Source organism: Nerophis ophidion, linkage group LG06 (assembly GCF_033978795.1).
Source record: "Nerophis ophidion isolate RoL-2023_Sa linkage group LG06, RoL_Noph_v1.0, whole genome shotgun sequence".
Taxonomy (NCBI): domain Eukaryota; kingdom Metazoa; phylum Chordata; class Actinopteri; order Syngnathiformes; family Syngnathidae; genus Nerophis; species Nerophis ophidion.
In genome coordinates, this window is record NC_084616.1 from 32,560,741 (window position 1) to 32,588,400 (window position 27,660).

The 27,660-nt window shown below is 39.2% G+C and overlaps 1 protein-coding gene across 4 annotated transcripts in view; it reads right to left on the reverse strand.

Moving 5' to 3' along the window:
• The window catches only part of wnk3 (WNK lysine deficient protein kinase 3), a 109,470-nt gene that overhangs the window by 35,348 nt on the left and 46,462 nt on the right, over positions 1-27,660 (reverse strand). For all 4 annotated transcript variants that reach the window (XM_061903429.1, XM_061903430.1, XM_061903428.1 and 1 more), the window contains exon 2: positions 20,191-21,339. In XM_061903429.1, the coding sequence (XP_061759413.1) occupies positions 20,191-20,898 (708 nt within the window). In that variant the 5' untranslated portion in view covers positions 20,899-21,339. The remainder of the gene's footprint in view (positions 1-20,190; positions 21,340-27,660) is intronic.

Consider the following 27,660-nt stretch of genomic DNA (forward strand, 5'->3'; position numbering starts at 1 on the left):
AGTACAAAATACGCCTTTCAAGTCTTTTGACCTTTGCTGACCTTGTGACTTGGGAAACATGGACATAATTAAAAGGCTCTGCTTTTATATCAAAATATGTAAGCGGCAGAAAATTTTGTCCCAAACAGTCCTCGTCACAACACTGGCTTTCCACTGATCAATTCCATTGATTCCTTCTGTTTCAAAAAACGCCAATAAAATAATAAATGTAGAAAAGTTGTCTGTACTGATTGTACTGTAGGTCTCTCTCTAACACTCAGGACATCTCTGCATCTCTTGCATGTTAAATTTTTCCTTTGCTCTCAAGGCTTGTTCGCTGTCCTTTTCTGGAAGTACTGGGAGAGACAAGTTCTCCACCCCTTTCCTCGTAACAGCTAAGAAGCGTCAACAGAAGAATGGCTGTTCTTCGTTGTACTATTATGGCTAAGAATTAGTCGCATGCAGGTGGCCCATCGTCACAAGTTCGTTCCTGTGATGCCTCAGGAACTACCGTAATGTTTGTGTAAACGCAGCTGAATACATTTACTGCTGCCTGGTTCCCCCCCCTCCTATTTAATCACAGATATGTATAATTTCGTCAGCAGTACACACTCCTAATTCGGAGTCCATTTTTGTGCCTTAACAGTCAAAAGCTTATCCATGATTCCTACTGTCTAACACAGCCTGATTGCTAGATCAGCATCTACAGTATTGTGTCTCTCTCTTGCTTGGCATCATTCTGTATTTGAGTCTGCACAGTTCACACAGAGTTCACAATAGAATCCCTTCTGTCGAGACATGACTTGCATAGAAATCTTCTCCATAAGGACAATTAAGGGAACATACTCGCCAAGTGTATCATTAAACCTGAGAACCTTGTCAAATACAAACTCTGACCAAAACACAGCAGAGGAATTGTTATACACAGCAACACTCCCTTGATACATGTTAACACTAAGATAGTACGTGTGTTTCAACACTTCATGCGTCAAAATCCTCATATTAAAATGATCATTCTCTTTCAAAGTTCCTATGAAATTATTCCAAGTTCGGTTAAATGTTTCCCTATATTCTGTTTGAACTATTGAATTCCATTTTTTACCATTACCATTTTGGTGAAGCAATACATCAATGGACATTTTTTTTCTGCCTTTAAAACACTTGTGGTCTATAACATGGTGCTTTGGTCAAAATTATTCATTAATTATGTTTTACAGATCACCTTTAAGCCGCTTTCTGCCTGTCTCTTCTGAATGCATCGTTTTGTGGGCCGTCTTATTTACAGTATGAACCTAAGCCCTCCTCCAGGCCAAGCCCATTTCGACTACCCGTTTCCATAAGAGTTAGGAAATTGTGTTAGATGTAAATATAAACGGAATACAATGATTTGCAAATCATTTTCAACCCATATTCAGTTGAATATGCTACAAAGACAACATATTTGATGTTCAAACTGATACACATTTTTTTTTGTGCAAATAATCATTGACTTTAGAATTTGATGCCAGTAACACGTGACAGAGAAGTTGGGAAAGGTGGTAATAAATACAGATAAAGTTGAGGAATGCTCATCAAACACTTATATGGAACATCCCACAGGTGTGCAGGCTAATTGGGAACAGTTGGGTGCCATGATTGGGTATAAAAGCAGTTTCCATGAAATGCTAAGTAATTCACAAACAAGAATGGGGCGAGCGTCACCAGTTTGGAAGCAAATTGTCGAACAGTTTTAGAACAACATTTCTCAACGAGCTATAGCAAGGAATTTAAGTATTTTACCATGTACGGTCCGTAAAATCAGCAAAAAGTTAAGAGAATCTGCAGAAATTACTGCACGTAAGCGATAATATTACTAACTTTTGATCCCTCAGGCGGTACTGCATAAAAAACCGACAGTGTGTAAAGGATATCACCACGTGGGTTCAGGAACACCTCATAAACCACTGTCAGTAACTACAGTTGGTTGCTACATCTGTAAGTGCAAGTTAAAACTCTACTATGCAAAGCCAAACCCATTCATCAACAATATCCAAAAACGCCGCCGGCTTGGCTGGGCCCGAGCTCACCTAAGATGGACTGATGCAAAGTGGAAAGGTGTTCTGTGGTCTGACGAGTCCACATTTCAAATTATATTTGGAAACAGAGTACATGGTTTCCTCCAGAACAAAGAGGAAAATAACCATTCAGATTGTTATAGGCGTAAAGTTCAAAAGCCAGCATCTGTGATGGTATGGGGATGTATTAGTGCCGAAGGCATGGGTAACTTACACATCTGTGAAGGCACCATTAATGCTGAAAGGTCCATACAGGTTTTGGAGCAACATATGTTGTCATCCAAGCAACGTTATCATGGACGCCCCTGCTTATTTCAGCAAGACAAGTGTTACAACAGCATGGCTTTGTAAAAAAAGAGGGCGGGTACTTTCCTGGCCCGTCTGCAGTCCAGACCTGTCTCCCATCGAAAATGTGTGGCGCATTATGAAGCGTAAAATACGACAGCGGAGACCCCGGACAGTTGAACGACTAAAGCTCTACATAAAACGAGAATGGGAAATAATTCCACTTTCAAAGCTTCAACAATTAGTTTCCTCAGTTCCCAAACATTTATTGAGTGTTGTTAAAAGAAAGGGTGATGTAACACAGTGGGGAACATGCCCTTTCCCAACTACTTTGGCACGTGTTGCTACCATGAAATTCTAAGTTAATTATTATTTCCATCCATCCATCCATTTTCTACCGCTTATTCCCTTTCGGGGTCGCGGGGGGCGCTGGCGCATTTGCAAAACAAAATAAAGTTTATGAGTTTGAACATCAAATATCTTGTCTTCGTAGTGCATTCAATTGAATATGGGTTGAAAATGATTTGCAAATCATTATATTCCGTTCATATTTACATCTAACACAATTTTCCAACTCATATGGAAACAGGGTTTGTACGTCTCCACCCGGTCAGCCATGGTGTAGTTTTTAGCGCTTCCATATCAACTCTACCATCAGATAAAAGTTCGTACTATATGCTACTTATTATTAGAAATGGCAACAGCCGAGGATTTTTAGCACACACGTCTAGCCAGTCTACCCCACAACAAGAGAATAGAGTCTATAGATATTGTCATTCATCCAGGTCATTGTACTCTCAGGGTATTAAATCGATTGCAATTGAATAGTTGGATTTGTCTTAAGAGAATAATCACCAAACAAACAGTTAATGCTCATATACTTAGATTGGTCAGATCTGGTCTTAGACTCAGACTCAGACTAGATCTAACCAATCTACTAAGTCTATGAGAATGAACTGATGCAGCCTACTTGAATTTATGAAGGTATCAATGAATGATTTCAGTACAAGAGCCCTATTCTACCGTTTTTTTACCCGCTTGAAGTTACGCATGGTTTTCTTATTCATATTCTCCCCTGCACGATCATGTAACAGGCCCACCATGTGTAAGTGAGGCAAAAGTGCGTAAATAGTGAATAAAGGCGGGCTCATTAAAAATGAGGCTGACTTTGCCGTGATGCCTTTTTTGGCTGAGTGAAAATCATACAAAATTGAATTTTTTTAAATACTTGTGCATGAACGTCTTTCTTTGATTTGAGTGTTCCTGCGTGATCTGGGTATAATGTAATAGCTATAACACTAGCAACTGTTTGATTTGTCATCTGTAACACAAAAGCTAAAATAACAATGCTTTTTTTCCAGATATCTTAGCATACACTGATGTATACACATTGAATTGGTTTTAGAATTTTTAATGTACAAAACTAATTCACATTCTTTCATTTTTCAGTATGTGGCCATCGGTGTGAAACGTTTGCACACCCCTGGACTATTCAAGACACAGTCTTAAATTAAGGAATCAAAATTAGTTTAACTAGATTAAAGAAACGTCTGATTGTACTGGTAATCACAATTATTCAATAGTTTGACAGCCTTACTTGTTTATGTCCATCCATCCATCCATTTTCTACCACTTATTCCCTTTGGGGTCGAGGGGGGCGCTGGTGCCTATCTCAGCTACAATCGGGTCGAAAATGTTAAATCAAGGAAACCTGTTATCTATGCCTAGCTTGTGTGCCTGTTGTGTAGCTCAGTGGTTCTCAAATTGGGGTATGCGTACTCCTGGGGGTACTTGAAGGTATGCCAAGGGGTAAGTGAGATTTTTAAAAATAATTCTAAAAATATCAACAATTCAAAAATCCTTTATAAATATATTTATTGAATAATACTTCAACAAAATATGAATATAAGTTAATAAACTGTGAAAAGAAATGCAACAATGCAATATTCAGTGTTGACAGCTAGATTTTTTGTGGACATGTTCCATAAATATTGATGTCAAAGATTTATTTTTTTGTGAAGATATGTTTAGAATTAAGTTCATGAATCCAGATGGATCTCTATTACAATCCCTAAAGAGGGTACTTTAAGTTGATGATTACTTCTATGTTTAGAAATCTTTATGTATAATGGAATCACTTATTTATTTTTCAACAAGTTTTTAGTTATTTTTATATATTTTTTTCCAAATAGTACAAGAAAGACCACTGCAAATGAGCAATATTTTGCACTGTTATACAATTTAATAAATCAGAAACTGATGACATAGTGCTGTATTTTACTTCTTTATCTCTTTTTTTCAACCAAAAATGCTTTGCTCTGATTAGGGGGTACTTGAATTAAAAAATGTTCACAGGGGGTACATCACTGAAAAAAGGTTGAGAACCACTGGTGTAGCTGTTAGCTCCTTGAAGCCTTGCCCAAACGCTCTGCCGAACTGCTTGGATCGGACCGCTTACAACGCAGATACAAACAGATACTTGTTTTTATGTTGATATCAACCGAATATTAATATCAAATTGGGACAACTCTATTAAGTAGACTAATAAAATATCAGACATATATTTAACATTTGTCTCACAAGTCCTATGGATGCTAGTCAGAATGGGTCAGTGCTTGAGCACTGAAACATCTATTTTGGAAGACATTGTATGAGGATCAGATGTCAGCAGACCAAAGGATACTTGTTGCTCTGTGTTTACATTGATATGGATTTGAAAAAAACCTGTGCATTAACAAAAGTAAGATGATTATGGAAATTACAAAGAAAAGGAGCTTATTTTACGATTAATGTATTTGTCTGCCTGCAATTTGCAAGTAAGCATTCAGCGTTTTGTAATCAGCGGTGGCGGGTGGTTGGGATTAGATTACAGTAAACTACAATAGCTCACAGTAACAAGATAGATACCTGGAAAAGGGCCCAGATTAGAACAGCCGGCCAGTGGGCCAAGGTTACTAACTACAGCATTTGAAATGAGCATATAGGGCCAACATATTAAGTGGCTTCTTCCCTGATCCATGGTATCATACCCCTACAATCTGCTTTAGTGAATATCATTCTTACAAACACTGTACTTTGCAACATTTATATAATCACAAACAAGGTGTGCAATTCATTTAATAGTGAATATTAGGGTAGTTAGGGCACCATGTCTGAAATATGTCTGTTTTCACTGTATCATAGTAACATAAAGATAAATGACATATGTGTATTTATTTAACATACTGTATATTTTTCAACAGCTCTAAGTGAAATAAAAACTGGTTTCAATTATTCAAAAGGTTGTGGTTATCAAATGTTTTTGGAGCAATTATAATAGTTTGCTGCGCTGTGTGCGTGCAGCACTTTTTTAGAACTGGACAACATTTCTGCATTGAAAGAAAATCACAGATAAATAAAATCAGTTCCGGCATCATGCCCACCCAAAAATAAGTCATGCCTGCTCTGGGCTGGAAGGAGTTTATTTTATTTGGTTGTTTTTGTTTTATTTTACATTGGAGCAGGTAAAAATAAGATAAGTACAAATCCCGTTTCAACATGAGTTGGGAAATTGTGTTAGATATAAAAATAAACGGAATACAATGATTTGCAAATCCTTTTCAACCCATATTCAATTGAATGCACTACAAAGACCAGATATTTCATGTTCAAACTCATAAACTTAATTTTTTTTTGCAAATAATAATTAACTTGGAATTTCATGGCTGCAACACGTGTCAAAGTAGTTGGGAAAGCACATGTTCACCACTGTGTTACATCACCTTTTCTTTTAACAACACTCAATAAACGTTTGGGAACTGAGGAAACTAATTGTTGAAGCTTTGAAAGTGGAATTCTTTCCCATTCTTGTTTTATGTAGAGCTTCAGTCGTTCAACAGTCCGGGGTCTCCGTTTTAGATGGGAAACAGGTCAGGACTGCAGGCGGGCCAGGAAAGTACCCGCACTCTTTTACTACGAAGCCACGCTGTTGTAACACGTTGCTCAACATTGTCTTGCTGAAATAAGCAGGGGCGTCCATGATAACGTTGCTTAGATGACAACATATGTTGCTCCAAAACCTGTATGGACCTTTCAGCATTAATGGTGCCTTCACTGATGTGTAATTTACCCATGCCTTGGGCACTAATGCACCCCCATACCACCACAGATGCTGGCTTTTGAACTTTGCGCCTACAACAATCCGAATGTTTAATTTCCTCTTTGTTCTGGAGGACACCACGTCCTCTGTTTCCAAATATAATTTGAAATGTGGACTCGTCAGACCACAGAACATTCCACTTTGCATCAGTCCATCTTAGGTGAGCTCAGGCCCAGCCAAGCCGGCGGCGTTTCAGGGTATTGTTGATAAATGGGTTTGGCTTTGCATAGTAGAGTTTTAACTTGCACTTACAGATGTAGCGACCAACTGTAGTTATTGACAGTGGTTTTATGAAGTTTTCCTGAGTCCATGTGGTGATATCCTTCACACACTGATGTCCGTTTTTGATGCAGTACCGCTTGAAGGATCAAAAGTCTGTAATATCATCGCTTACATGCAGTGATTTCTCTAGATTCTCTGAACCTTTTGATGATTTTACGGACCGTAGATGGTAAAATCCCTAAATTCCTTGCAATAGCTCGTTGAGAAATGTTCTAAAACTGTTCGACAATTTGCTTACAAAGTGGTGACCCTCACCCCATCTTTGTTTGTGAATTACTTAGCAGTTTCATGGAAGCTGCTTTTATACCCAATCATGGCACCCAACTGTTCCCAATTAGCCTCCACACCTGTGGGATGTTCCATACAAGTGTTTGATGAGGATTCCTCGACTTTATCAGTATTTATTGCCACCTTTCCCAACTTCTTTGTCCTGTGTTGCTGGCATCAAATTCTAAAGTTAATGATTGGCAAATAAAAAAAAGTTTATCAGTTTGAAAATCAAATATGTTGTCTTTGTAGCATATTCAGATGAATATTGGTTGAAAATGATTTGCAAATCATTGTATTCCGTTTATATTGACATCTAACACAATTCCCCAACTCATATGGAAACGGGGTTTGTACTTAAAACAAAGGCACTTTGACTAAGATGATTGCAGAGTTTACATGTTAGTTAAAGTATAAAAATCAGACGAAAAAGGTGACGGAAACTAAATCCAATCATAATTAATTTTGTCTCATCAAAGTTTGGCACAAATTCGGAAAGTATCCTATCACAGCTCTTTAATGATGAGAGCCAATGAGATGCTTTCCCTTTGCTAGATAAGGAAGTCATCGCCATAACCAAAATGTGTGCATTTAACATGTTCCACAATCCACATCGTAATGTGTGGAAACCTGGAAGATAGTGAAGAGGACACATTTCATTTTTACTGCAATGAAGCCATTAGCAGGCGAGTCATCGGTCGAGACATCAACACAACTATAAGTCAAATCTATTATTTGCTACTATCTGTGTTATATAATGCTTTCGGGCTGTGTATGTCCACAACTGATTTATATATATATATATATATATATACATATATATTTATATATACATATATATAAATATATATATATATATACATATATATATATATATATATATATATATACATATATATATATATATATGTATATATGTAAGTGCATACATTTTGGAAATGTATGGAAAGTTAGAGATAGGTCCAAGGTTAGAGATGAGAGCGGGGTCGAAGCTTGGTTTTTCAAGTAGAGGTCGTACCACTGCATGTTTAAACTCTATTGGAACTACTGTATTCCAGAAAAGAGGCTACTATTGATAATGTTAAGGACACTTGATCCAATAGTAGCTATACCTCCTTAAACAGGCGAGGTGGGAGCGCATCTGCAGGAGAACCAGAGGGCTTCATATGACTAATTGTGTCATTTAAAAAAGAAAAGGACACCGGCTCAAACAGATGGAAAACAGAAGAGAAATGCAGAGGAACAGAAGGGTCATATGAAGGCTGGGATAAACTGGCTCTGGTTGATACAATTTTGTCAGTGAAAAAATGGAGACAATTTTCACAGAATTCAAAAGAAGCATCAAAACCAACAGATTTGGGAGCATCAATGACAGTGTTAATAGTTTTGAACAGAACTATGGGGTTGTTACAGTTAGAATATATAATCTGAGATAGATATATATTCATCTCTGCTTTTACAGTCATCTGAAAGGAAAGCAGGCTTTCTTTAAAAATGGCAAAGGACACATGCAGCCTGTCCTTTTTCCATCTTCTCTCTGCTCTTCTACATTCGCGCCTGAAATAAGTTATAAATATAAACAAGAAATAAGTTTTAGCGTCGGCGCTACAACAGTCCTTTACAATTAAAACCATAGATATGGCCAACTCTCTTATTTTTTTGGACACAAAGGCTTGAATAATTACAAACACATATCTTTACGGAACTACAAATATACTGGTAAGTATTTGTCTTACATATAGCAATCAGTTTAGGACAGACAAAACCCCAACATTGCAGCTGTAACAAGCGTGCATCCTTTTTTGGCAGGGGCCCCCCTGAAACATTTTTGTGAACCCCTTAAAAAATGTTGCAGCCGGGTCTGACTAGAATATGTAATTTTGGTAGGTGTTGCGTGTGAATGCCGTATGTGCCGTGCGCACAAGCCACCAATATGTTGGAGTGGAACTGCAATGCTTGAATGGTGAGGAGGAATGGAGTGTGTGGATATTGGAATGGTTTGAATCGGATGAGAAATGTGGGATATGAAGAGGTCTGTATATTTACCATTTATTTTTCACTGGGTTCAAAAATAGTAAATGTTGGAGTTGTACAAATTTGAAAATTGGCCCAATTATTTTCAATTGAAAAAAAATGTCCTGGAAAACTTGGAATTCCAGGTAAAAGATGAAATTTGGGTAGTTAATGATTCCCGGCCGAGCCGAACGTTTTGTTACCTTAGCGGTTCCAATTGGATAAAAACTGGGGGTGCTGAAAAACTTTAAAAAGAAAAAAATACGGCATTAAAAGAGTAATGATAATACATTGATGAATTTATTGTGTAGAACATGTGAGAACGCTTGGGCATTCACACAATTACTAAAGGTTTTTTTTTTCATTAAAATCATCTTTCTTTAGACCAAGTAACTGGCAAGAATGCATGTGCTTCAACTTGCTGAGCTGATTGGCCGTTTATTTAAAAAATGTTCAAGTTTTATAGCCTTCCATGTTTCCTTTTACTCTCTGGAACCACATGTCTGCAGGGTTGGTTTAACTGTCACCAGTAGCAACAGCAACAGCAACAGAATTCTCATTGATGATTTGCTTGCCCGAAGCCATCAAATGTGTCTGGTCAACCTGCGTCGATCAATCTCATCTATTTTTAAAAAATTGTGCACTTTTTTCATTCTAAATTTAGACTCATCAATACTATTGTGTGCCATTGTATGACCTCCCCACATGGTCTTTGGTGACCTGAATCAACCGATTCAAATCTCCTCAGTAGCTTTCTATTACTGATGTTTTCCCCCTAAAGTGATAAAGAGCAGGGTTTTGCTCATTCTTGAATGCATGCAATCTGAAGCCTTTCGATAACATTTGTGTCAGAGCATTGTTTTGACAGCACGGGGTACAGATTACACTATTACAAAACTAATCCACAACATAATAGCCTTAAAGGGGCCTTTAGGGCCTTAGTCCTGTAACAGTGCTACTCTTATTAGTACACAGCTGAGTTGAGCTTGTCCAGTCTGGGACATCTGGGTTGAACCAGTCTGGTCTCTGCTGCCCCTGTTCTGCTGTCTGTGCAGGGTTTTTGTTCCAGCCTGACAGGCCCCCACTGTAACTAACACCATGGATCACCTCACATGTTCACTCACACAGACAAATAACATCGGGGATGAGAAAGTGAAAGAGATCGGCTGCTAGTCACATACACGGGCACATGTGGGCATAGTGGGCACACACAACTGTCATACAAAATACATCCACAGAGAGAAGCCAGACAGGAAAATACATATGACTGAAATGCAAGTGAGCTCTATGACTGTGCTTTTGGGTGTGGAATTCCCAGCGAGTGAGAAAATAAACAAAAGCAATGGTGTCTGCATTGGGAGCTTTAATTTCCCACTCTTTCATGCTGCTTTTGGACAGCTAATCCCCCCGCTTCCCTGTCTTTGTAGACATAGAAGATGAGCAAGGTGCTCCCATGGGACACGGCAGATGAGAAAATGTATCCTCTGTTTTTATAAATGGACTTCTTGAAGCATTAAGATGTGTCGTTAGTCATTATCAGATGTAACACTGTCACTCACATCCTTTCAAATGTCACTGCGCTGAAACTGCAAATTACTTAGATAATCAGGACTACATGGGATGGCTCATGTGACCAGAATGAATGCGGTACTCGATCCTACTATACCAAGCCTTAGTGTGAATGTTGGTGTGTGTGTGCATTAGTGTCCTCTATGCATATGGTTGCTTAGTATGAGCTAGACAACTGCTCTCTGGGAGGGATGCCATAGTAATCCTCCATTTGGCTCATCAGTCTCCCACTCTGTCTCTCAGCTTTCTCACACGCAGAGTCTTCGCCTCTTTCATCACTGTTGTGTCTCACACTCTCCATGTGTTTTATCGCAGAAAACATACTCCCATGGAGTAAAATACATGCAGTTAGACAGTGATAGATCAGAATATATACTGTAGAATTTAGTTTCTAGTGACTTTCATGGTAGAGGAATTGATGACCTCAATTTAGACTGTAGACATTGAACTATTAAGAACTAACCACCGCATTAACGTTCTAACATTTCATTTTCTGCATTTATTTCCATATTATTATCAACAAAACTACAAATATAAAGTAGTGTTTCTCATTCAATTGTTTATTTGAGGTAAATTTAGAACACCACAAAATGATTTGGCGAGACCTGTTAAGAAACCGCCAATTTTATACACACCTATTCTTATTATGATAAGGATTCTTGTTTTGAAATATTTGACTTTGAAAGTGTCACTTCCGCTTACAGTTTTGCATATGTGGACCCAGTGCCACAGCTAGATTGCAGTATTTTGAGAAACACCGATTTAGGCGTTGGTGATATGCCCAATATCCATATTGCAATATATATTTTCCAGCCTCTTGCGATAACAATATATCAGGGCTGCAGGGATTAGTCGACAAAATTTTCCTCCACCCGTTCATTAATCCATTTTTTTACCACTTGTCCCTCTCGGGGTCACAGGATTATAAAAATAGATCAACAACGATTTGTTATTGCAGACTGGACGCTTAATACAATTTTAATTGCTAGACTACCAGGCATGTTTTAGTGTACACTTTAATTCCTTTCAGGTGGACAATTGCAGCTAAATACCTGTACTGAAAAAAAAAAAACGTAATGTAATGTTTACAGGACATCTTGTTGGTTGTTTTATTTTTCACTGTGGTTATTTACTTTGTGGAATAAAGTAAAACAATTGGTTTCTCAGTAAATTATGTTCCTTTTGTTACAATAGAATTTACCATTAAAATGTTTTAAAAATAAGTTAAAATCCATTTGCGGGCTCAACGGCAATCTCAAACATGCACAGCATATCAGAAGCAATAATCATTTGACTAGTCGAATAATCATACTTCCCAACCCTCCCGGATTTTTCGGGGGACTCCCGAAATTCAGCGCCTCTCCCGAAAACCTCCCGGGACAAATTTTCTCCCGAAAATCTCCTAAAATTCAGGCGGCTCTGGAGGCCACGCCCCATCCAGCTCCATGCGGACCTTAGTGAGGACAGCCTGTTTTCACGTCCACTTTCCCACAATATAAACAGCATGTCTGCCCAATGACGTTATAACTGTAGAATGATCGAGGGCGAGTTCTTGGTTTCTTATGTGGGTTTATTGTTAGGCAGTTTCATTAACGTCCTCCCAGCGCGGAAACAACACACAACAACAGCAGTCACGTTTTCGTCTACCGTAAACAGCAATGTTTTGACACTCTTAAACAGGAAAATACTGCCATCTACTGTACATGCACCACAACATCTCCAGGCAACACCTCCAGGCAACTTAAACCCTTTACTAATACCCTTCCCATTCACATCCCATCTCCCCGGATTGTAAATTACCTAATGTAAATAATCAAATGTATTTCTAATGTATATACTTGTTCTTATGCTGTCTGAACTCACTATGTTCTCTGCTCGCTGTACATATCCTACTAAGTAAGACCTACACTGTTTCAATGTCCATTTCTCTGTTGATGCAATTGCTGATGACTGAAGTGCTGATATCAACCAAAGCTCCTCATCCCACCCCCCGGATTGTAAATAATGTAAATAATTCAATGTACTGTATATACTATGATGATTAACTTGTGTGATGACTGTATTATGCTGATAGTACAGTATATATTTGTACCATGAATTGGTTAACGTGGACCCCGAATTAAACAAGTGGAAAAACTTATTCGGGTGTTACCATTTAGTGGTCAATTGTACGGAATATGTACTGTACTGTGCAATCTACTAATAAAAGTTTCAATCAATCATGCATATGTGACAATAACATCTACAATAACATCTTTTAGAGAGTGCAGTGCACAACTGCGCACACAACAGCTGTAAATATACTCCGCCCCTATTAACCACGCCCCCTCCCCCAACCACGTTTTCTATTCTGGCTCCAGTACTCTGGAATGCCCTCCCGTTAACAGTTAGAGATGTTATCTCGGTAGAAGCAATTAAGTCCCATCTTAAAACTCATTTGTATACTCTAGCCTTAAAATAGACCCCCCTTTTAGACCAGTTGATCTGCTGTTTCTTTTCTGCTCTTCCCCCCTTCGTGGAGAGGGGGGTCAGAGATTCGGTGAACACAGAAGAGGCGCTCGCTGTCCAATGTCGGGACCCAGGGTGGACCACTCATCTGTGCATTAGTTGGGGACATCTCTGCGCTGCTGACCTGTCTACTACACTCAAGATGATCTCCTACTGGCCCTACTATGGACTGGACTCTCACACTATTTTGTTAGATCCACCACTACGGATTGGACTCTCACAATATTATGTTAGATCCACTCAACGTCCATTGCACCGGTTTCCCGGTTTGGGGTGTGGGGGTGTCCCCACATCTGCGGTCCACTCCAAAGTTTGTCATTGTCATCCAATTGGGTTGAGTTTTTTCTTGCCCTGATGTGGGATCTGACCCAAGGATGTCATGGTGGCTTGTGCAGCCCTTTGAGACACTCGCGATTTAGGGCTATATAATTCTGATTCTGATAAGTAAACATTGATTGATTGATATGAAGCACATTCATTCATTCCTGATCTGCGTTTAGGAACTGTTCATGTGTCCATGCTTAGCTATTCCTCGTCCTACAATAAAATTATAATTGTAAGGAATGCAGTTTATTTACCGCTTTGGAGGCGAGGATAAGTAACTTGGAGCAGCTTTGTACTGTACTTTAACCAAGCTATCTAAAAACAAGTAGCTATCTCTGTGACAATGTTACATTGCACTGATGATGCGTTGTAGCTTGCTGCAGCTTGTCACTCTCAAATTTGTGAGACACAGCTAGGTTGTGTCATCAATAAACAATTACGGCGATAAGGTGATGGAAATAGAATATCTATCGTAGACCACATTTTTATTATTTCTATCGTATACCTTGCAATCCTACACTGAATGTACAATTAAGAAGCACTTATTCTTTTACGATTAATCTTAGTGCTTCCCAAGAATTTATGTATTTGTGGCTGGCGTACAATAGATAGTGTAGTACCATGGAGTATGCCTTAGGGATTCACACAAGTAGCTTTTATTCAGATTTAAAGATGAAAATGTGTTTACATAAACATAAAGGAACATATTGTTTTTGACAGGTAGCTGAGTCAGTATATCAGAAATGCATGTTTTTCTGAGGGGGAAAACTGTACAAAAAGATATAATGCGATAGCAACAGGAGGATTATGTCCAACCCAAACCCATGACCGACTTGTCTCACGCAAAGCCAACAGTCAAATCAGAAGGTATAGTACAACACTGCTTTCTTTTTTAGTTTCCATTCTCCTTCACCATAACGTCTCCCACGACATGTTGTATTAAACTCCATGTTCTCTAGTACGCTCAGCATGAATTAAACTAACAGTCTGCTTTTATTTCCATTCCTTTTCAATCTCATGATTACGATACACAAGCGGCAATGACGTGCCTTAAATATAATACTATGTTAATATAATATTTGACAGATTCAATAATAAAAAAAACAAAAACAAGAGTGAATCCATCTTCAAGACCTTTCCATTTCTGAGATTAGAGTGCCACTGATGCATCAGCAAAGACCCTCAGGATGTTGGACTGAAATCCTGCTGATTGTTTTACGATGACCTGTACTAACAAAGCAATGGGAGCCCACGGTTCTATAATTTATAACAGTCCTAGAAAGGACAGTGCCGCTCACTCTTTTCACCCTAAAGTGCAGTCTCAGAGGATGAATAACAAGCAGACAAAACTGTGGGGAAGAATGTAATTCTCCACAATTAAAAAGGAATGTTGGGATTAGCACTCCAAAGCACGTTAAAATGGTGTCAGATATGATGTGCTTTGTATCAGCACACAGCAAAGTTATCAAAAGGAGACTGCAGTGGCACCTAAACTTACAAGTAATTTGAGATACGTTTTGTCTTTCGGCATTTTATTATGCTTTACTACTTGAGTTACAACCCTAGTCCGCTCCCGTTTGAAGTAGTAAAAGGCTGTGCCGTTTGAGCAACAAAGAGTAAATGGTGTATTGTTACACATTGCTCTCCCTTCCATTATAAAATAAGTTGATGAGCGCGTTTGAGCGTCACTCAGAGAACGACACAATCCTGTCCGCCAACCATTGGAACTGACAAAAGTTACAGTAGTGCAAAGGAGGTCAACCAAAGCAGAGAAACAAACCATTACAAGTCTGTCCTCCTCGTTAGCAGCCTACGTTTAAATTTTCCTGGGGAACTCTCCTGAAGGAATCAATACAGTAATATCTATCTATCTATCTATCTACCTGGCAAGTCATCTCCACCGTTGCATGGTCAATCATACAAGTTGTAACTAGCACAAACTTCCAAACGGCTGATATTTATCAAAAACAATATTGATAAGCTGGCGATGTCGTGTTTGACGTGTTTTATTTCCTTCTGTTTACTCCTTAACCAACAAACGGGCGGGTCGAGCATTACCTTTCGTACACAGACATACATATCGCTTGTTGTCAACTTTGACCTCACTGGTCTGTCACTTTAACATCAGATTTCCAGTTTGTCTTTCTTTATTTCACAAAATGCAACGTTCCATATAACTTTGTCAATCTCTGTGCCTTGTTCTCTTTTTTGGCAACATTTAAACAGCCTTTCAACTCAATAAAAGACATCACTTCCCATCTTTGTCCCGGAAGTTCCACCTCCCAGTGAAGCCATTGTCTATAGCAGTGGTTCTCAGATGGGGGTACGCGTACCCCTGGGGGTACTTGAAGGTGTGACAAGGGGTACGTGAGATTTTTGTTTTTTTAATATACTATAAATAGCCACAATTCAAAAATACTTTATAAATATACTTATTGAATAATACTTCAACAAAATATGAATGTATGTTCATAAACTGTGAAAAACAAATACAACAATGCAATGTTCAGTGTTGACAGCTAGATTTTTTATGGACATGTTCCATAAATATTGATGTTAAAGATTTCTTTTTTTGAAGAAGAAGTGTTTAGAATTAAGTTCATGAATCCAGAGGGCACTTTAAGTTGATGATTACTTCTAGGAGTGTAGAAATCTTTATAATTGAATCACTTGTTTATTTTTCAACAAGTTTTTAGTTATTTTTATATCTTTTTGCCAAATAGTTCAAGAAAGACCTCTACAAATTAGCAATATTTAGCACTGTTATACAATTTAATAAATCAGAAACTGATGACATAGTGCTGTATTTTACTTCTTTAGCTCTTTTTTTGAATTAAAAAAAATGTTCACAGGGGGTACATCACTGAAAAAAGGTTGAGAACCACTGGTCTATAGAACCAGTAGGCGTCTGTGATGACACAGACTTGACTCGACTCGAGGAAAATAAATATATTTGACATCCATCCATCCATCCATTTTCTACCGCTTATTCCCTTTTTGGGGTCGCGGGGGGCGCTGGCGCCTATCTCAGCTACAATCGGGTAAGGCGGGGTACACCCTGGACAAGTCGCCACCTCATCGCAGGGCCTATATTTGACATGTGTTTCACTTTTTATTTTGTTTAACATATTTGAAGATATATGTTATGTCTTAAAAATAGAAAATACTGGAAGCATGTCACTCTTATAGAATGTTTTTTTTTTAATATTTGGAGATGAATGTGCCCATGGCTGTTCTAATTTATTAGGTTACTGTTATTCTCATGGCATTTAACTGATCAGTTGTCTTAGAAGAGGTTTGACCTCTCAGCCAAGTCCAAGTCTAGCCTAGGCGCTGGGTGCCAAGGTCCTAACTGTTAATCCTTTAACATGAAGAAGAGTGTACGCACAGGAAGGAAGGCTTATTATGTTCTTTTGCGGTGTGAAAAAGAATGTGCCCATCCATCCATTTTCTACCGCTTATTCCCTTTCGGGGTCGCGGGGGGCGCTGGCGCCTATCTCAGCTACAATCGGGTAAGGCGGGGTACACCCTGGACAAGTCGCCACCTCATCGCAGGGCCTATATTTGACATGTGTTTCACTTTTTATTTTGTTTAACATATTTGAAGATATATGTTATGTCTTAAAAATAGAAAATACTGGAAGCATGTCACTCTTATAGAATGTTTTTTTTTTAATATTTGGAGATGAATGTGCCCATGGCTGTTCTAATTTATTAGGTTACTGTTATTCTCATGGCATTTAACTGATCAGTTGTCTTAGAAGAGGTTTGACCTCTCAGCCAAGTCTAAGTCTAGCCTAGGCGCTGGGTGCCAAGGTCCTAACTGTTAATCCTTTAACATGAAGAAGAGTGTACGCACAGGAAGGAAGGCTTATTATGTTCTTTTGCGGTGTGAAAAAGAATGTGTCCATCAACAAATGTTAACCACATAATCGAACTGTTCAAACACCGTATTAAATGTCATTGAATCTTTCATACACTAAATCGAATCGCATCGAATCGTTCCATTAGATAAATCAATCGTTTTTGAATCGCATCGTAACCCATGTATCGAAATGCAAATTCGGATCGTCCATCACAAAGATATTTACAACTCTGGAAATGACTATAACCAAACTATTTTCGGACCTTACACAGAGGAACTACTTTTCTGGCGTCGTGACACACAAAATAAACTTTAAGTGAAAACACTGATTGAGCGACGGGCAGCTTTTATTTACAGACGGACAAGTAAGTATAATTATTTAGGTTCTTTTAAGTGAACAGTGTAGACCAATTTTTTTGTGGCAAGGTGTTTGCTATAGGGCCCATGTACCTGTGTCTGTTTCTTAAATGCTAGCTGAGCTCAACAGAATTGTCACTAAAAACTTGGAGAAATATATTTTGATGCCCTGGATCGTTACTCACCATGCTTCATTATAATTTTTAAGTACAAGCAGGGCAGTGATGGACAGACATTGGCTGACTTGACAGAAAGTTGATTTAAAGGTGAGTTTACTTGCAGGTTTCCTACATCTTTATAGTGCTTAAAAATAAGATGTGTTATGTGACATAAATGGTTACAATTCATCAGCAGGAGATTCTATCAAAAAGTCACATCCTAGACTAGAGCAATAAGTTTTTGACAGACCATTTACATGTTTTTACCATGTTGTGAGTAACTTTATTTTGGGTGGTAATCCCTTCTAGAACCCAGACAGGGCAGTGATGCGCACCCTTGTGCCTGTTCTACTGGGGGATAACTCAAGCAGCTTGTACCTCACCTGCTTTGACCTCCCTTAAATCAGTGGTTGGTGTAGTGCATCTGCACTCCAGCACTTTTCACTGTATTGTTGGTGACCTTTGGTTGTGCACTTTTCACCGTGACAAATTTGTCAGTCCAAAAATAGACATTTTTGATGTTGCTGTTTTTTAAGGACTGTATTATTGCCATTTGCATCTGCATGGTGTCTGAAGTGAACATTGTAATGGTTAAAATTACATTGAAGTTGTATGTTTATTTTGACGTTGAAATTGTATTGCTACAGCTAATCCTTTTATGAACATTCAGTTGGTTTAGAAGTATTTAATTCAGACATATTTTTTAGGGGTGTGGAAAAAATCGATTCAAATTTGAATCACAATTCTCACGTTGTGCGATTCAGAATCAATTCTCATTTTTAAAAAATCTATTTTTTTTTAATCAATCCAGCAAAACAACACACAGCAATACCATAACAATGCAATCCAATTCCAAAACCAAACTAACAACACTCAGAACTGCAATTAACAGAGCAATTGAGAGAAGACACAAACACGACACAGAACAAACCAAAAGTAGTGAAACAAAAATTAATATTATCAACAACAGTATCAATATTAGTTATAATTTCAGCATAGCTGTGATGAAAAATCCCTCATTGACATTATCATTAAACATTTATAAAAATAAAAATAAAGAACAATAGTGTCACAATGGCTTACACTTGCATCGCATCTCATAAGCTTGACAACACACTGTGTCCAATGTTTTCACAAAGCTAAAATAAGTCATATTTTTGGTTCGTTTAATAGGTAAAACAAATTTACATTATTGCAATCAGTTGATAATACATTGTGCTTTACAAAAATCTAATACTCTGCTTGCATGTCAGCAGACTGGGGTAGATCCTGCTGAAATCCTATGTATTGAATGAATAGAGAATCCTTTTAAATCGGGAAAAAATCGTTATTGAATCGAGAATCGTGTGGAATTGAAAAAAAAAAAAAAAAATCGATTTTGAATCGAATCGTGACCCCAAGAATCGATATTGAATCGAATCGTGGGACACCCAAAGATTCGCAGCTCTAATATTTTCTATTTTCTTACATACAGCAAAAACTTACTGTATTTCATAGCACAAACTAGAAGGCAGGAAAGGACTGTTGTAAGTTGATCTAACTGTACTGGAGCTCTTTATTTGAAATGTTAAGAAAAAAGGTAATGCAAAGGTTTACTTAATATTTTTACAGCAATCGGTTTGCGGTTTTATCTTCTAAATCAAATTGTTGATTTTAGTAGAAATAACTAAGAAATCCTAAGTTGCCGTTACTTTAGTTTGAGTGCAACTAAATTAAATAAATAAGTAACCATGAATAAAGACATAGTTTATTGCACTTGAAATCATGAAGTTGTGTACATGTACTATTCCTTGTAGCCAGTATTTAATTGCGAGTACTTCTAACTTAATTACTTATGTATTCTAAACAATATTTTAGTTACCTTAACTCAAGTGAAATAGTACTTAACGTAAAAAACACTTTGTCAATACGACGCAAAAACATATATTCTGGTCATATACGGTCACAGCGTTACTCTACTTAGATTTTTCAAGAGATGTTTTCAGTTTGCACGCTTTTTAAAAGTAAGGTTAACTATTGGATTTTTCAGTGATATATGTAAACATATCCCCAACGTGGCTCGGGTGGTAGATCGGCCGCGCAAGCAACTTGAGGGTTCCTGATCCGATCCCAGCTTTTGCCATCCTAGTCCCATCCGATGTGTCTTTGGGCAAGACACTTCACCCTTGCTCCTGATTCACACACTGATTCATCAGTGTGTGAATATGAGTATGAATTGGTAAATGTGGAAATAGTGTCAAAGCGCTTTGAGTACCTTTAAGGAAGAAAACCGATACACAAGTACAATCCATAATTTCACTGTTGTGGGATAAATAAAGGTAAGTCCAATCGTATCCTTTCCTACCACTGTATTTGACATTATAGTAGTGTGAAAACAAGAATTTACTGTACCTGAAGCTCACACCAAGCCACCTCTACCCAGGTCTCGGTGTCCAGGCCTTTGTACACAGTCTTGAAGGCTCCTCTGCCCAGTTCAATGTCAAACTTAAGGAACCTGCCTCCAGGAGAGGTGGCCACAGCCTTCATTTCGGCCTCCTCCTCCAGCTCACGGTCCCTCTCCTTCCCCTTTAAATTGGGTGAGGAAGGAGGGCCCCCCCTGCCAGGCTCCTGGCCGCTGGTGCAGGATGGATCATGGCCCAGGGCAGCGCAAGACACAGCCCCTTGCTGCGGGACATTGGTTGTGAAGACAGGGTCAAAGGAGCGCAGTTCCAGGTGGGGTGCGCTGTGGGGGGCTTCTGGCAGAACCACCTCCTCCTCCTCCTCACAGATCTCCACACTCTTCCTAAAGAAGCGCTTCTCCCTCTTAAGACATTTCTGACCGGTGTCAACTGGCATAGTGTGCGTTGAGAAGAAGACAGCTTTGACTGGGGTCACCAAACTCTCCTTACAAGTATCTTCTCCTCCTCCTCCTGCTCCATCTTTTCCCCCTGTCATTCTCTTCTCCTGAGACCGGGATGGGAGGAAATCTGAGGGAGTGCCGTGTGTCCTGTCCCTCTGACTGTTGGAACGACCCTCCTGGTCCAGGTCCTCCGCCCTCTGTCCATCTGGTTTCTCAGACGATTCCTCTGTGCCCGTGGGCTCTCCTGGGTCTGTAGCCATGGAGAATGTCTTTTTTCACTCCTCCTAGACCTCCTCCACACCTTTTCTTCTCTGTCAGCCTCCGTCTCTTTCTCTTTGTTCACACTCGTCCCAGTGATCCTGGTCGGCCAGACGTCTTTCTTTCTGTACTCCAGGTGTTTAATAAAGGTCAGCTGCAGGTCCAATTAGTGACCGTCTCCTACTTTGCTTTCTTTATTCTCAATACATTATCATTCCACATAAAAATAACTAAACCACAGGAGAAGAGCTTATGTTCGCCCTTTCTTTAGCAGCATCCTCTACATCTTCGTCACAATCCATTTTATTCCATCACGAAGCCAAATAAACAGCACGCATCCAAAACCTAATTAGGACAGTAAAGCAGCAGTCTTTTCACACGCCTGCCGGGAGAGCCTCACTTCTTCTGGTTCCAACTGCTGAGTGAATATCTTCAAGAGTAATCTGCAAGACAAAAGCAACACAATTCAGACATTTATAGGCAAGAATGACGGTCTGTAATCATGTTGTAGGCTTATACCAACTCTTTCAATAAGCAGGTTGGAGAATGACGTACACACATAAATACAAACCCTTGGCTGTCAATTTCATTTCACATACATACATAATATACGGTATATTAATCTGGTTCGTCAATGTTACGTGCAAACAACATAACACAAGTAGTCAACTTTCATGCCTTAAAAGGGAAAGTCACAATTTTTGGATGTTTGCCTATTGTTCACAATCATTATGAAAGATATGAAGACAAATGGATGTTTTTTTTATGTAATTCTAACTTGTAAAAAAACGTAAATAGAAGTCAGCTTACAATGGAGAAAATGGAAAGGCCTCTATTCCGCCCATTAAAACCCAATTATCAACCATCAAAAAATCGCCAACGATACTCAATTCACTGTACATTTTGTGACTTGAATATTAACCAAGTTTTAGTGATATTTTTATTATAAGTGCTAATGTAGACGAACAATATCATCGACTGGTGAGGCGCATCCTCGCCTCCGTGCTTGTGAAAGTTTATTCTAATGTAGATCATAAATCATGCCTCTCACCTGGATAGTAGAAGAACAAGGACGTATTCCGACACGTTGGTACACTTTGACAGGCCATTAAAACCCGGGAATGGCGAGAAAGACAAAAATACGCTTGGTTTCACCCCCCTCTTTTACTCACAAGGATTATGAGTCATTCTGCGTCTAAACGGGACTATTGCAAGATTCTATCAGTCGGCCTTCTAATGGTAGCAGACATTGTACAGTAAGTAATGTTTTATTATTTTTGTTGGCTCTCATGAAGTCTGCAGTGAGTAATAATTACTGATTATGTTGTGGAAAAAAGCAAACGTTAGGATGCATTTTTTAAATTAATGTGCTGCGTTTGCTTAAAATGAGCAAAATAGGTAAATACAAAATGTTATATGTGCCTGTTACCACATTACATATATACAGTACATACAGCATGTTTATAAAATCTAAATAGAGGTGTTTGGATATTTTTTAAGGGTTTCTTAGGCAGAATAAGGCGACTCCCATAAGCTCCATTGTAAGCAGACTTTTGATCGTGTTTATTTACTATTTAGAATTCAGAAAAAAATAAAAACATATGTGGTCTTCTCTTACATAAGCATTGTGAATGATTCCAAAAATGTGCAGTTCCCCTTTGAGTAGTATGCTGTGTAATCTTCTTGCTGACTGACATTTAAAACCTGCTTGCGTGCTAGTGTTTACATTATTCTACATGAGTGTGCATCGTCATGACAGATGTCAATAGCTGCAAACTGTGAACATATCTCTCATTAATATAAATATGTACTGATTAGGACAAAGGGAGGTTACATATGTAATACTGAAACAACATTTTTAACTGCAGATCAATAACTTGCTTTAACTTTTCCTATGTTTGAAATTAAATGTATTGAATAATGACAATCATTAGGATTGGACACGATCATATGACAACTTAGTGTTAATTAGCAGCAAGAAAATGGCGTTATAAAACCTATTCTGACTATTAAATATGGATGACGAACTATGGACTAGTTCAGTATGAATAATTCATATGCAATGAGACAGACGAAGTGTACTGAAAGTGTAATGGCAGTGTGATTATATGGCGCTTTAGACTAGCCTTTTAGAGCTGCAGGAGGAACTAAACACGGATGGCATCCTGTGACATTGCAACCACCAGCAATGAGCAATGCTCAGAGCTCGCCTACAACCAATAATTGCTCCTGATAGTTTTTAAGTTGGACCTACAACTACATTGAATGTTTTGTAAATGCATATCAATTATGAAATTCTATGGAAAAAATATATACAAAGACTGTAGACATATGTTTTACTCTGAAGTCACATTGTGGTCAAAATTGGGCTCTTATCACTACCAGCATTTGCGAAAAGAAAAATAACTTGACATATTGAAGACAATGTTATTCCCGTCTGAGACTAGATGTTCGGTGACGACCAAAAAATTGTTTCAAAACATCCAACCAACGTTAAAAACACACTACCTGTCAGCATGCTTGCCAACTCTCCGGGATTTTCCGGGAGACTCCCAAAATTTAGCGCCTTTCCCGAAAACCTCCCGGAAGAAATTTTCTCGGGAAAATCTCCCGAAATTCAGCTGGAGCTAGAGGCCACGACCCCTCCAGCTCCATGCGGACCTGAGTGGGACAGCCTTTTTTCACATCCGCTTTTCCACAATATAAACAGCTTGCCTTCCCAATCACGTCAAAACATCTACGGATTTTAATAAAAAAACTGCACACACAAGGAGACGAAGCAGAAGAACAGCCATGGCGACTTCCACATCGAGCAAAATTAAGAAATACGCTTGCACGTTCCAAAACGATTGGAAATAAGAATTTCAGTTTATCCAGCAGAGTTCGAAGGGGAAGGGGTATGTTGCCTGTAAATTTTGTAGAACAGACTTCTCCATTGAACATGGTGGCCGAACGGATATACTCAGTCATGAACGGTCAGAGAAGCACAAAGCGTCCGCAGCGCAGCATCGTTTACAACCCAGTATTACGGGCCACCTCGCAAAATGGAGACCCGATGGTGTAACTTATGCTGAGACAAAGATGGCTATGCTGGTAGCTGGAAGCAAAATCCCGTTCTCCTTTGCGGATGTCTACAACAAATCCGTGAAGGATATGTTTACGGATTCGGAGATCGCTCGCCAGTACGCAAACAAAGGTTACTCAAATAGTGCAAAGTGTTGTTTTTTTTAGTAACCAGCAAGCACAGTACAGTTAGTAGAACAACTGTGTTTTTATTACTGTGCATTTGATAGGTGCTGTCTGAAATTCAACAATTTTTTTATTTATAAATATAATAAAATAAATATATATAGCTAGGATTCACTGAAAATCAAGTATTTCATACACATATATATATACACACACACACACACACATATATATATATATATATATATATATATATATATATATATATATATATGAAATACTCGAGTTGGTGAATTGTAACTGTAAATATACCCCTCCCCTCTTAACCACGCCCCCGCCCCAACCACGCCTCCGCCAAACCCCCGACCACACCCCCCCACCTCCCGAAATCGGAGGTCTCAAGGTTGGCAAGTATGCCTGTCACCCATACATCCAAAAACAACATTCCTTTATTGAAAACAAACGTCTTTATTATATATATTTTTTTCCATTTTGTGCTTTTAATTTAATGTTGTTCTTGTCTATGTTTTATAAACTATACATACAGTATGGCCTCAGTCTGGCACTTGCTGGCTTCGTAGTTCAATCTGAGTGTGGTAATGTCTTCCGCTTCGATCACATAGGTAGGTCCTTTCAGGACACCAGATTACAAAATTCCCTTGATGGGACAAAGCCTCAAATGAGATTCATCGTCAAAACCATTTATTTTAATTTAATTTCCTCTTGCTATTTTTTGTACTACACATGTGTGGCCTGAGTCAATATTCACACTTGATAATAGAACCGTGACCTCCTGGAGAGCACAGTGTTAATGCACACTGTACAAATGCAATGTGGCTGTCAGCCAGTGTATTGACGCAGTAAGTGGAAAGTAAAGAGACTAGAGCGCATAGTCTCGGCCGGTTTATTAACTCACACATATTACTTTACGACCAAACATGTGGGTCATGCGCTGTAAGGCACCCCTGTATCAGGTTCCAGACGTTTGAGGCCATGAAGCATCTACAAGGGTCACATTCATGTCTGCCATTTAAATACACGGTTGGCCTCCAGAAGGGAACAGTAAATCCAAACTTTTTTGGCCATGAAAGACCAAAGCCTTCAGCACTTTGCATTACTCTTCAAAGCAAACATAGGTAAATTGCAAGCTATTAGTTGTCAATCAAATGCCAAACACAATGAGGACCAGATGCCTTAAGGATTCTGAAGAGCAAGGAGGACTTCCAGTTCTGTGACATTCCAAGACAGACGCATGCTCCTGTATTTAGCTTGAAACAGGTGGCCTGTCAAAACTTGCTGAAAAATGTTTGCACAACGCAACAAAACAAAACACTGAGTTTGAGATCACACGCACTTTAGCCGACAAGAGTAACACATTACAGGTTTTAGGTTCATTAGGTTTTGTTAAAACTCCTACTTAAAAAATAACTTCACTCCAATGTGCATGATGGGTAGAGAAAACATTTTGCATACAAATTTTTGTCTTCTCTCAAACATATCTCTATTGGAAGCACATGGAGGAAGAACTCTGATGAGGTATGCAAAATGTCGTCATAAATTATAGTCATTCCACTTCCTCCCACTTCCAAAGACATGCACCTGGGGATAGGTTGAATGGCAACACTAAATTGGCCCTAGTGTTGTCTGTCTATCTGTGTTGGCCCTGCGATGAGGTAGCGACTTGTCCAGGGTGTACCCCGCCTTCCGCCTGATTGTAGCTGAGATAGGCACCAGCGCCCCCCACGACCCCAAAGGGAATAAGCGGTAGTAAATGGATGGATGTTTATTATATGGGGCCGTATAGCTCGGTTGGAAGAGTGGCCGTGCCAGCAACTTGAGGGTTGCAGGTTCGATCCCCGCTTCCGCCATCCTAGTCACTGCCGTTGTGTCCTTGGGCAAGACACTTTACCCACCTGCTCCCAGTGCCACCCACACTGGTTTAAATGTAACTTAGATATTGGGTTTTCACTATGTAAAGCGCTTTGAGTCACTAGAGAAGAAGCACTATATAAATATAATTCACTTCACTTCACATATGTATTACAGTTTAGTAGTTGACCTTTTTCGATTATTATGTTGTGATCACAACAAATAATCACCAAGGGGTACTGTTTTTCACTGCCAATGGTGTAGTTTTTTGTGCCTGTTTTTCATGTTAAGTGGAGAGTAAAACTGTTGATGCCTTTCTGATTCAACTTCTGCCCAACCAAAAATCTCCACATTAGTGAGCCTTTGACATGAGTGATATCGAACGACAACAGCAGCAGTACTTGCACCATTCATTTCAGCACAAACTTCTCCACGACGTTCGAGTTGAGTAACTTTATGCAGAACACATTTTGCCTGTGCTCTTAGCACATTGAGGTTAGTCCCAACTGAGAGGTATTACACAGGATGTGAAAAAGTGTTTCCACATAGTGACTGTACTGCATGACTCGACAGTGGCCAGAGCATTGATGTTGGAGAATCCTCTGACAACTTGTACAACACACTTGGGTAACTACTGTAAACAGTATACAGTGTTCCTTCAATTATCACGGGAGTTACATTCCAGACACGAATCATCCAACCCCCGTCGTAGGTGAACTTCCGCAAAGTAGGGACGCTATTTATTTTACCAATTTTAGAAATATTTTAGGCATGTTAAGTTTTAATACACACTAAGCTTGATTTACTAAGATCCAAATACTAAGTGCTAGACAGCATGTGTGTAGTAGCGTGTACTATGAGTGGGCATGTAGTGTGTGAGCTATTAACAATGCGTGTACAATTGAAAAGTGGTGCATATTGCTTAGTATAAATTATGATTTTGCGTGCACACTGGTCTTTTACCAAGGACACTATCATTTTCTGCATATGTAGGTTATCATTCTCTGACCTGTATGCGGTGTTGAACCAGCAGCACACGTCTATAATCTGAATCGCAATCTAGGCAACACTGAAACCTAATTCTGTGCGCAAGGCTGTGGATTGCATCACCAGCGCATTTGTGTCCAACTACAACTATAAAATTATCCATCCATCCATCCATTTTCTACCGCTTCTCCCTTTTGTGGTCGCTGGGGGGTGCTGGAGCCTATCCCAGCTTCATTCTGGCGGAAGGCGGCGTACATCCTGGACAAGTCGCCACCTTATCACAGGGCCAACACAGATAGACAGACAACATTCACACTCACATTCACACATTAGGGCCAATTTAGTGTTGCCAATCAACCTATCACCAGGTGCATGTCTTTGGAGGTGGGAGGAAGCGTGTGTGTGTATACACAGGGTGTGTGTGACGCGTCTAGTGCAGTAGAAGTAGAGAGATGTCTGTAGATAGTGCATGTTGCTTTCTGCTTGCTACTCTCTGCTTACAGCTACTGCCGCCAGCTAGCCCCCCTCGGGGGGTGAAAAGAGGAGTTGAGTGCGTAAGTCTCCTTCTGCTGGTACAAAGCCTCTCCACCACCAAGACTCCTTCAGTGCCTCCTCATGGCCACACACGGATAAGGGTCTTTGCAGACCCCAAACTAAACTGAAGGGGATCTCGGAGCAGCAGTGGGCCCCAGAGATGTGGCGTATGGGCCCACCATTGT